The sequence below is a fragment of the Pieris brassicae genome, chromosome 11 (assembly GCF_905147105.1).
Source record: "Pieris brassicae chromosome 11, ilPieBrab1.1, whole genome shotgun sequence".
In the NCBI taxonomy this organism is placed as follows: Eukaryota; Metazoa; Arthropoda; class Insecta; order Lepidoptera; family Pieridae; genus Pieris; species Pieris brassicae.
Genome location: NC_059675.1, coordinates 13,459,436 through 13,470,940, shown reverse-complemented (window position 1 = coordinate 13,470,940; position 11,505 = coordinate 13,459,436). Strand labels below are relative to the sequence as shown.

Genomic DNA, 11,505 nt, shown 5'->3' with positions numbered 1-11,505 from the left:
ACAATTAAGAATTAAATTTATAAAACATTTGTAAACAGTTAGTATGACACAAAAACATACATTTAAAATTTATATTATATTAATTGAAGACAATAACAGTTCCAGAGACAAAATAAGATTTATTGGGTATTATCAGAATTGAAATTCATTCTTTCAGATAAAATTTCTTCAACTATCTTCTGTATCACTTTTCTATCCCCGATCTTAATGTCCTCTGGTTTAGTTCTGTCGTCATAAATTTTTCTATCAATAAGCCGTGTAATCACTTCTTCCACTATAGAGTCTATATTTTCGTTTGCTATATTATTATCATTGAACTCATTTATCTTTGCAGCGTGATCGTTTGCGTCATTTGCAATGCTATCCTCATTTGTGTTCGCGGCCGGTATCTCTTCAGCTGTTGCAGTGGAAACAGCATCATTATCGGAAATAGAATCATCCATAACATCCACGATTGTCTGTGTATCACTTTCTTCAGACGTCTGCTCTGGGATGTCCCCTCTGCCATCCATTTCTTCATCCTCTTTGTTAGTTATATCATTTTCGTTTATTTCTTTAGCAACATGTTTATGTCGTTTCATTAATTCTTTTAATTTTTCTTTCGCGGAAGCTACAACTTCCTTTCTCGTTTCCGACTTTATTTTCTCAATAGCTTTCTGTTTTCGGTCCGATCGGTTAAGTACCTTCGCCTTGGGTAGTTCCCTTTCAGCATTTACGTCCGTTGTTTCCTGTTTTAATATAGACTCCTCGATTTCTCTACGAAATCTTTCAGTTTCTTCGTCGTCAACAAGAGTTACTGTATTTTCTTGTGATAAATTTTCATTATAAAATGAATGATCATTATCAATTATATGTTCCAAAACCTCACTATTCTCTTGCTCTTCTGATACGTTATCACTAATATTATCATATTGCACTACTTTTATTTGTATTTCTTCAGACCCTGTATCTCTTTGTATTAAGTCATCATTGGCACTTTTACTTATCTCAATATATGGCTGAGGATCATCTCTGAAGTTTTTCCTTTCCAAAATAAAAAGTGCTGCCTTTGATTTGATTTTTATTGGCGGTATAATTTTATAATTCATCGCTATGTGCGAGAATGACTCCACACTGTCCAAGACTGTATGTGTTTGAGTAAATGCTTTAATGCTAGGAGAATATTTGCTCTTGGCTTCTACTATAAGGTGTGTATAATATTGCAATTGTTCTGTACTCAATGATTCATTTTTACTGTAATACCAGTGGTCATGGATTTGAGTGAATTTCGTAACACCAGTTTGAGCAGCCAAATTACTGATATGAACGTGTACATATGGCTCATTTTTAAGTAATTTATGGAATCTGCAACAAAAATTTAATGATTAAAAGTTGTTCATTTCAATTATAAGAATCACATTTACATAAAAGAACCACAAACCTCGTCATTGCTACTCCACCAGGATAATTTGTCATAGCTACAAGAACCAATGTAGAGGTAAATATTACATTACATACTATTATGACCATTAATATCCAAAATAATAATTCATATACCGGTGCTTTACTTCGACGAATATATCTAAAAAATAAATAAATTGTATATGTTATATTACATATGCCCCCTTAGAAAAGGAACACTCCAATCAGTCATCACTACAAAATGAATACTTTAAGACCTTGTCTTATACCTAGTAAATATATGTAAAACAATTATAAAATAGGTCAAGTTGTTTTGGAGGAGCACACAAGTTTTTTTTAACTTAAAAAAGATATGCCTACTCATACATTTTCTAAAGAAATAGTTGCTTCATTATATAGCATTTTTTTCAAAATGAATACTTTGATTCACAATAATCAACATAAGCAATACCATTATTGACTTATGAGGCAGAACTTACAATTTAAAATATAATAAATATCTTACATATATGAGCATGTTATGGCTGAAGATACATTGAGCAATGGGAAGACATAAATTATGAATCTCAATTCCTTGTGTGGAAGTAAAGAAAATAATAAAATATAAACAAATGATGTAACTATAATTGGTACTACTCTTCTGTCCAGATAAGCTCCAATTGGTAGCAACACAATGCTAGGACCAAGTCCACGGGGAAGCGCTGAATAAAAGTACCAGAGAAATGGTGATGTCTGGTGACATATTAAGGTTGCCAAATGCATATTTTTTTTATAAGATATACAGATTATAAAGAGGAACCTTTAGTAAAATAAATAACATATTATTTTTGCTTAATACTAGAAAATGTATATCATAAATTTATTAAAATGTCTTCTTAAAATTTTATTGTAAATAGTATGCTAGGTTTTTAAAAGGATACTCCCCAGTCTGAACTCTTGTTCAAAATGGTATTAAACCAGAACACTTCTGCCTCGGGCCATACCAATCGGCCCCAGAATACTGAATCTATGCATATGGTAAGAAGTATTAAGCAAATTCCCGCAGGCACCGCCACTTTTAAAAGGCTGAAAGATATAAAAATTAATTTAAACTTAAATGAAAATAATAAATAATATGTAGTGTAGATTAAATTTTTACCCATGTAATTGGAATATATTGTGAATTAAAAGTTTGTGTATAATCTTTAAAGTTCAACTTATACTTACTCTACTACATTCAGTTTTTTAAAATATAGATCTAGTATGAGTAGCAAGCCAAATAACATGGCAAGCTCTGATCTAAAAATAATTATGGCTGCACCCGCTGATATAATAAACTGTTTATGTTTTCCTGACAGCCAGCCATCATATGCTAAGAGAACTATAATAAAAAAAATATGTCTTTATATTTGAAATGGTTACTCAGTAGACTAAGAAGTAAAATAAGATGTACATATTATTTTTGAATTCTAAAACAATTAATTTTGAATATATACTGACCTAGAGGTAGGGCCATTATATTAGGTAAAGGGCGGCTCATATAAAACATAAAGTGGTACTGTGACACTGTGATAATAGTGAACCACCAGGCAAATGTATTTCCAAAAAGTTTTTGAAGAGTATTCCTGAGACGACTCCATGCTGCTATCACCGCTAGCGCTAAAGTTAATCGCACTACAATAAAAACAAAACACTATTTTTACACTGCTATTTATTAGTACTGTTTCAAAACGAATTGACGTAAATAGTTCAACATGTCCCTACCGACATACTGTGTCCAAAATTTATTTATACCAGACAGATGCAACAATCCTACAACAGGTGAAGATAGTGCTGAAATGAAAAGAGGGCCCAAAAATGTGCGTGGAACCACTCCCGGGAACTCATTGTGATCATACTGGAAGAAATATACGTTTTATTACCATTTATTAAAACTATGTAAGAGTCCAAAATTAGATAATCTGGTAATACCTCTGATAGGTTAAAACGATTATATAGAATATCATGAAAAGATTGAATATTAAAGCTTTCTTCAACTTTGGTGAATGGACATAACAAAACGTGTAAGCTAGACACGATATACAGTAGCTGCACCATTTCACTTATTTAAAATTACTTCAAAATACAGAGTACTTTTTCGAAAATAAAATCATTTTATGTGCAAAAACACATTCTTTCAATTTCTATTTTTCACATTTCTTGAACTTGATTTTTACTGTCAAAATATAAATCAGCTGTCTAACACTTCTAACATTTGTCTAGGACATATTGATAATGACATTACAGATATCATTGCGTAGATGTTTCCGAAGAAGACTATCTTATATATGTAATTTGGCCTAAAAAAAAATCATGCTCACTTTAACAGTATACTTATTGTCTTTAATTCCGTTGCAACTCTCTAGTTTTATCATTGCCCTCGACAATTTTTTCAAGAAGAGTTAATATTTTGAGTAGGCGTGGACGGTGTTTTCTCAGTTTTGGGGATGTCAGTGGAGACCCACATGAAAAAAAAAATGTTTTAATACTTCTTTGTACTAAATAGTAATTCATAATATATTCTAAATAAAAACGCTCATTCTGTTTTTTCTCAACCTTGACAATTGACAGCAGATGGTCAACAATGGTGGATTTATTGTGAATGAATTCTTTGACATTTTAGAAGTAGAGTTCGTTTTCTGATACGAAAATATCAATAATGATCAATATCTTAAACAAAACAAAATTTGCGATAATATTTTAACAATATTTCGCTTCTTTTTCTTATAAATCTTTGAGAATGTGTGATGTTTGCTCGGAGTTTTCTCAGCTTTTAGTAAATTGTAAGTTACTTTGTTTCGATATTTGATTGTTCATTTTCTTAAGAGTAAAAGTCCTTTATTTGTGTGAATAAATGCTCTCGCTTATTAACAATAACACAGGTAAGAACCATCCTTTCTATTTGTCTTAAACACTTATCGTATTTTCAGGTGAAACACGGTTAACCGATGATGTGTCCCAATATCCATCAATAAGCCAAACGGAGCTAGATACAGTATTAAATTACATACTATCCTGGCCTCAAAGGTATTTTTTGTATATTGTTTAAAAGTAAAACTTAGTATTAGAACGCGAAGTATCTTGATTGTTATTTAAAGACCAGTGTGAAGTCTTCTTAAAATGCGAGGGTATTTTAATTGAGACAATTTCATAAAATAATTTTCTTTTTCAGGCAATGTATGTGTTGTTATCGTGATGTAAAAAACTTTGAGAGGTTTTACTTAGTAGTTCAAAGTATTATCTGCCTCTCTGTATATCAATTAAAAGTACTTAAAGATGAATTGGTTGTTGCTGCCACCACCCCACCAACCACCGATAGTAAAGAAAAACCAAAAGATGAAGAAAACAACAAGGCAGACGGTGATGATAAAGAGGAGGCTGAAGAAAATTGTTTAAAAGAAGAAAGTGCAACACCCTCTGAATGCAATGACCAAAATAAAGAAGAATCATCAAACCCTGAAAACTCTTCATCTAGTATAGAGACTGAAACATGGTCATTGCAACAAAGAGAAAAGCTTCTTCATATCATATCAAAAGTGTTTTTACACAACTTTCCATTGTACTTAGCTTGCAAACACTCTGCATTAAGTCGACTGGATGATCTCTCAGCCCAAGAAATAACAAATCTTAGTTCTTATTGTGATCTTCATGATACAGAAATACCACCATATCTCTTAAGAAACGTAAATCTGTTCTGTAAACTGGGTGGAGTTTTTGCAATGACTACAGTTTTTGAAAATGCCACACCAAAAACTTTACCACTGTCTATGGCTCATGCAATTGTTGCAGCAGTTGGAAATTTGAAGCTATGGTTAAACTTTAGAGCTGTCGGACAACAATTTATGCCGTTAAGAAATAGAATAATGAAATATATGTGTAGTTTAGAAGACAAGGATCTGCGATTGCCAGCTGTCAAGTCTATGGCAGGCGAGTAGAGAAATTTTATTGTTTTTTTTTAATTTTTAAAGATTGTGGGCTTTGTCAATAACTCGTAAAAAGAAAAATATGACTATAATAATAATATTTTACAGATTTCATGTGGGGTGCAGCGAAAGAGCCATTAGACTCACCATCACTAATTGATCTGGATGGATTGGCTCTAGCTTTCAAGTACTTTAATAGTAGTACATTGACAATGAGGTTGGCTGGTATTGCGCAGATTAATGCACACATTGCAGCTCATAATGAACTATGTGCTGGAGACTCTGCCGCTGATGCTGAGACCTCTGGACAGCAGCTCGCTTCTTGGTTGTCCTATCATGACATAATTGAACACCTCTTTGGCCCTAATTTACATGTTGAGGTAACAGAACTGCACATTTATTATTTTTATTCAAGAATCACTTAATATTTAGTTAATAACTTTATTGCATATATACTTTGACTATGGCTTAAAAAAAATCTATTCTATTTAGTATAAAAAAGATTTTAATTATTTCGTAAAATCTAAAAAAAAAACTAAAGTTGTTTGTACTAAGACCTTGTCAGTAGCTCAGAATTATATATACCTTCGTTGCTATCTCATCTAATTTCTGGTAAGTGTATACTTGTAAAAGTATTTTCAGATTAAATTTTGCCTACTCTTTATCTTAACAAACATTTTTTCAGGTAATAAAACAGTCTCACATGATTCTAAAGTTCTTAGCCGTGGAAGGCCGGATCACCTCGGAGCATGTTGAGCTTGTATGGGCGGCGACTCAACTCAAACACTGTGGTCGCCAAGTCTATGATCTCTTACCTGGATTTATTAGAGCATTGTCTCCAAAGCCTTGCGCCCACCTATACAGCTTACTATGCGCATTGCCTCCAAAAGAGCACACAGAACAGGTGATTATTAGAATACTATCGCCTCCTATTTCTCTCTTTCACATATAATGTTTGCTTGTTTCTTGATACTCTTATAAATTTTACATTCATAATATGTTCGATTCTGGATAGCTCGAAGGACCAAAATTTACGTATTATCGGGGTGCTTTAAATAATAAAAGATTTTTGTTTTACTCTATATTAAACACTCGCGTATAACAAAAGAATAATGTTATTTCATTGAATATTAAATGCTATGTAATGTATTGCTGAAGAGCTTGCGTCTGGCTATACTCTCAGGCCTTCACATCGACGATTCAGGGTATCGCGACGCTTATAAAACATTTTCTAATGCGAACTAGGGAACTAAAGGCCAACGCACTCTAAAAATGGGTGTTTATGGGCTGCGATGACGGCCCTTTTTGGGCGTTCCGCACGCTCGTGTGCCCCCCTATTATATTAGAAAAAACTAAGAAGAGCTAAACGTTCAGCCTAGGCTTACAGTTTCTGTTAATACATTGCCATTTTAATATAATAAAACAATAAAGGATATCGTTTGTGTTACCTTGCAGAGTCTTTACTTAGCGTCCGCGTTGATGCGAGCTATGTGGTCACGAGGGCGTGCCGGTGTGTCTGTGGGCAGTCCTGTGGGTGAACCAGCTCGTCTGCCTCCACCGGCTTGTAAGCCACATCGCTCTTCGTCTGAAGCCAGCGTTAGCATGGATCAAACCAATTCCGATGATGACCCTGTGAGTAATATGAGCACTTATGCCTATAGCTGATGAGGAGAATTAAATATTTGGTCTTATTATTATTGTATAACTCTATATATATATATATATATTCTAACCTATTCGACAGACGTTGTAATGTACACACATACTACATTTAAAAAAATCTAATAAATGTCATCAAAATCTGTCCAGCCGTTTAGGAGTTTAATTAGGAACACATGCACAGAAGATTGATATATATTGGCTGTGTATTTGTATGGATAAACAACCTAGATAACGACTGTAGCGCTATCTGCCGGGCTGATTTGTGAATCTAAACCATATAGAGCGCCTTGCCACCCAAACGCATACAACAAAATTCATTCAAATCGATCCAGCCGTTTCAGAGGGTCACTGACATACACACGTTTAGTTGAATTATATATATAAAAATATTAAGAGTTAAGTTCTTTACACGCTTCTTGTAAAAAAAAAACTTAACAATCAAAAATCTTCGGAGTTCTTGTCAGTACTTTTCTTCTGTCTCAATATTAGTAATTTCATTTTTGTATAGAGGTTTCTGAGTGAACATGGAAAATAGTAATAAATTATATTTTGGTGTTTAGTGTGAAGAGTTGAGCACTTCAGGCGAAGAAGCAGGTCCCACTCCGAGGAAGCAGAGCAAACATCAACGAGAGTTAACAGGTATAATCTATTATTTTGATAAGATATAATATAAAAGTATTACTATTACTTATTTTTTCTTAGTTACTTATTATTTGAAATTAAAGAATGTCACTTGTTAAGTGTATATACTATTTCTCTTTTTATTAGCTGAACAAGAATGGCTTAGGGAAGGGGAAGAGCTCGCCAAGAAGGAATGTCCAGCGCTGAAATCATGTCAAAAGTGAGTATTCATGTATTTATTTGCATTCCATAACGTTTACAAAAGATGTTTATGAGGCTTAAAGCTAAGTACAATATTATGGACCCTGTTGGGGCACAGCAAAAGAAGGCATTACGAAACCTATATAACATAGCTAATAGCAACACAATAAAAAATAGCACATAAAACTTCACACTCCAGGCTAGTACCAATTACATAGAATAACATTTTTTTATTTTTATTTATTTATTTAATTTTGTATATTTAGGGATTAATAATAATGAAATTAAGCTATATTTTTATCTTCTAGGTACTCATTAACGCTATAATAACATTTACGTATAAGAAGTTTTTTTAGTTTGTTTGTAAATATATGTATCTTTTTTTCATTTCTTAGTGTCTCCGGTAGTTTATTATAAATTTTGATTGACATGACTAGTGGGCTAGATGCATGTATTTGTAATCGGGAAGATGGTAGGTTTAGGCGTTTTTTGTGTCGAAGTGTATATCTTGTCTGTATGTCTTAGCGTGTGGTGTAAAATTCTTTGTGTGTATGGGCAAATTTACAGATTTCCAATATGTATAATGAGGGTAGAGTGATAATGTTTAGTTTTATGAAATGTGGTTTGCAGCTGTCTGTTTGTTCTATGTTAACTATGATCCGAATTAACTTTTTTTGAGTTGTGAATAGTGCTGGTGCGTCGGTGCTATTTCCCCACATTATTACACCGTAGTTTAGCCATGCATGCGCATAGGCGTAGTAGGTAGTTAGAGCGGTTTTCAGGTCCGTAGTCTTTTTAATTTCCCGGAAAGCATATAAAAATTTTGATAGTTTTGATTTTATTTTTTGTATGTGTGATTTCCAGTTTATGTTTGTGTCTATTGTTATACCTAGTAATGAAAATTCGTTAACTTGTTCTATTGTGTGGTTGTTAAAAGAGAAATTTAGAGAAAGTAGCTTTTTTTGAATGAATATTTATTTAATTATTAGTAATCTTACAATTAAGATATTATAAAACAATATATATATATATATGAAACAGAAAACACGGTTTAGACTAGCGTATTTTTCTGCGCGTATACGGGCGTATCAGCGTACGTGCTTACACGCGCGCTCCAAAAACCGGACGCGCGTAAACTATATGCTAGTTTAGTTTAGTGTCAGTATCAACATGGATTCTGACGAAGAAACTTAGCTACTTGCTTATACGAGCTTAGAAGCGCGTCGACGCTCGTACGAGTTGAACGTGTGCCAAAAGGCCCGTCTTTATGTGCCTCCGCTTCCGAAGACGAGCTCATACGCGCGTATAAAACGCTAAACAAACGACAGTTAAGTAAATTTTCAAAGAGAAAACTTAACTGTTACTGCTTAAAGTGAAATTTTCACGCCTCTACGAATATTTCGACACATCCACTTCGGTGAGGTGGAAAATATCAAAATCCATCATGATTAGTGTCATAGTTAATTAATATGTTATAGATATTAAACTTTTGCACTAGACAAATTATATATACGTTTGAGGGAGCGAAAGAGAGCGAGAAATTTGATACTATATATTGAACTATTTGGCCCAACTCCATATCAAATCAATATGACAAAGAAATTTTAATTTAGTTTGTTACGTTGTTAGACAAAAAGAGTCGTCTAATATATTTTTCAGACTTCTAATAATCAGACACACACACAAATAAACAAAACATTATATGTACTAACAAATGAGACGATTTTTTTTTTGCTAATCTCGAGGAAATTTTTGTTGTTATTGGCGAAATTTTTCACTCGTTATTTGGACGTAATTAATTTGCTTTTTTTTTCTAACAGACGCAATAAGCGCGCAGGCAGTAGTGGTAGTGCCAGCAGCGGCGCTGAAGAGCTTCTGCGCCCGCGCAAGAAGAAACTCTACAAGAAACGACACAAGCCCGGAAAGACCCGGCATTTCCGTGAGTGCATGGTCCATCCTTATTTATAATGTTTATTATTAAATATTTATCGATTATTTAAATAAATTTATAGTTTACTAGTTGCCACCCCGAACTTCGTTTCTCCTTAATGTGGTTTTAGTTAGCCTTAATACCGTGACACGAAAGAATAATTTCACTGTATTATCGTCACTATAATTTGAATTTGATTTACACTTCGGTCTAAGTAACACGTGGTTGGCGTGGTTAAGAAATAATTGAATTTCACGGTATTTCGTTTACTACAAAATAAATTTAATTTATACTTTAGTCTCAATAACACGTGGTAATCATGATATTCAATTGTAGCTTATTTAACACGTTTGTCGGTTTACCATAGCAGTGCCATCTATTGATTACTTACTCAATCCAGTCGGAAAGTATCGACATCTGTTAGAACCTTTTGGAGTTAACAGATAATTGTGACTGTCAATTAATTATAGACAAATAATTTGCAATAAAATAAAATTGCGACTATAATTAAAGATTTAAGCTATCCTATCTCTTAAGTTGGACCAGACTGCTCACGGGGTGCCAATTTAATTCAAAATCGGTTAAGTACTTTAGGAGTCCATCGCGGACAAACATCGTGACAGGAGATTTATATATATCAAGATATTAAATAAAAATCACAAGAGAGAAATTTTATTAATTCATGGATTTCATAATTTTTATTGAATTTTTTACTTATCTTGAATTATGTGTCTTGTAGCTGCACAGATAAAAGGCGCGGAACTGGCGGAGTCTGTATCTGACGTAGAAGAAGAGTCGAGTGGCAGTGACACCGCGCACTGTCAGCTCATTTGTGACACTGTGGATGCCAGGTGAATCACATTAATTTAACTTTTAAATCGTAATTTATTTATAACTAGATGACCAGGTGGACTTCGTATTACATATATATATATCATCAAACTTAATAATTTATTTCTAAACACACCAAAGATATCGGACCCCATAATGATAATGAAACACAAATTTTAGATAACTTTTTTATTACTAAAAATTATAGAGTTTGTTGCAAAGTTCAATTTTCGTTTCTTTTTACATATTATTTATGTTTCCCGTTTAAACCTACCCTGAACTTAATACTTCAAGATCATAATTAGCCAAATCGGTCCAATCGTTCTCGAGTTTATCGAACTTAAAAAATTATTAATTTTACATAAAAGAAACTATGTCTTAATGTAATATGGTCATTTGCAATGTGTAAACAAAACCGTTGTACCAAGGAGACTGATGGAGCTTCGTCTGATGGAAAGCTACAAACGCTCTGAGGAGGAAGGCAGTGCCTCTTCTGCCGTGTCTCCGCATTCCCATCGCTTGCCTGACCTAGACGAAGACGACTCTGCATGTGAGGAGGAATTGGCGAGACTCGCCGCACAGGTAATTGAATTATTACCTGAATCACATACAATAAATATTATTACACAAAGTTCAACATACGTATTGTTATCTGTGTGTAACTGCTTACATCAGCAAAACAGGATTTGTTATGACAAATACTATCGTGGGACACAAGTTAGTCTAATGAGTTAGACGCGATACTACAATAATTATTTGTAGTCGATAAATTCTAAATCTCAGTTAAATCTTTTTTTATATCAAATTTAGTGTTTCGTATAGCATTTGCTAATAATAATTTTGCGGGTTGAGTTCTCTTATGTATCTATGTATATTATACTAGCTGACCTGGCGAACGTCGTTTTGCTATATTATTTC

General features: G+C 33.3%; 2 protein-coding genes across 4 annotated transcripts in view; one reads left to right on the top strand and one right to left on the bottom strand.

Annotated features, from left to right (window-relative positions):
* Nucleotides 1-57: 57 nt before the first annotated feature.
* Nucleotides 58-3,586, bottom strand: LOC123716345 (dol-P-Man:Man(7)GlcNAc(2)-PP-Dol alpha-1,6-mannosyltransferase). Its single transcript, XM_045672037.1, has 8 exons — nucleotides 3,352-3,586; nucleotides 3,145-3,277; nucleotides 2,881-3,054; nucleotides 2,608-2,761; nucleotides 2,322-2,466; nucleotides 1,907-2,133; nucleotides 1,421-1,561; nucleotides 58-1,344 (listed from the first exon to the last, which is right to left on the bottom strand). Exons 1-8 carry the CDS (start codon nucleotides 3,475-3,477, stop codon nucleotides 120-122), a joined length of 2,325 nt encoding a protein of 774 aa, XP_045527993.1. The 5' UTR covers nucleotides 3,478-3,586; the 3' UTR covers nucleotides 58-119.
* A 461-nt stretch (nucleotides 3,587-4,047) lies between these two features.
* LOC123716343 (ubiquitin carboxyl-terminal hydrolase puf) overlaps nucleotides 4,048-11,505 on the top strand; it is a 54,674-nt gene continuing 47,216 nt past the window's right edge. For 2 of the 3 annotated variants that reach the window (XM_045672034.1, XM_045672032.1), the window contains exons 1-11: nucleotides 4,048-4,202; nucleotides 4,350-4,446; nucleotides 4,592-5,346; nucleotides 5,451-5,722; nucleotides 6,028-6,246; nucleotides 6,798-6,974; nucleotides 7,565-7,643; nucleotides 7,773-7,845; nucleotides 9,647-9,765; nucleotides 10,496-10,607; nucleotides 11,016-11,169. In XM_045672034.1, coding sequence (XP_045527990.1) covers nucleotides 4,160-4,202; nucleotides 4,350-4,446; nucleotides 4,592-5,346; nucleotides 5,451-5,722; nucleotides 6,028-6,246; nucleotides 6,798-6,974; nucleotides 7,565-7,643; nucleotides 7,773-7,845; nucleotides 9,647-9,765; nucleotides 10,496-10,607; nucleotides 11,016-11,169 — 2,100 coding nt within the window. In that variant the 5' untranslated portion in view covers nucleotides 4,048-4,159. The remainder of the gene's footprint in view (nucleotides 4,203-4,349; nucleotides 4,447-4,591; nucleotides 5,347-5,450; nucleotides 5,723-6,027; nucleotides 6,247-6,797; nucleotides 6,975-7,564; nucleotides 7,644-7,772; nucleotides 7,846-9,646; nucleotides 9,766-10,495; nucleotides 10,608-11,015; nucleotides 11,170-11,505) is intronic. The other variant, XM_045672033.1, reaches the window with a different exon arrangement.

Bases quoted from the DNA above. Each gene is read 5' to 3' on its own strand.
- LOC123716345 (XM_045672037.1), bottom strand. From the start codon at position 3,477: ATGGTGCAGCTACTGTATATCGTGTCTAGCTTACACGTTTTGTTATGT. The intron at 3,278-3,351 runs GTATTACCAGAT...TATTTCTTCCAG, and splicing joins ATCGTTTTAACCTATCAGAG to TATGATCACAATGAGTTCCC. The intron at 2,762-2,880 runs GTCAGTATATAT...TTTTTATTATAG, and splicing joins TATAATGGCCCTACCTCTAG to TTCTCTTAGCATATGATGGC.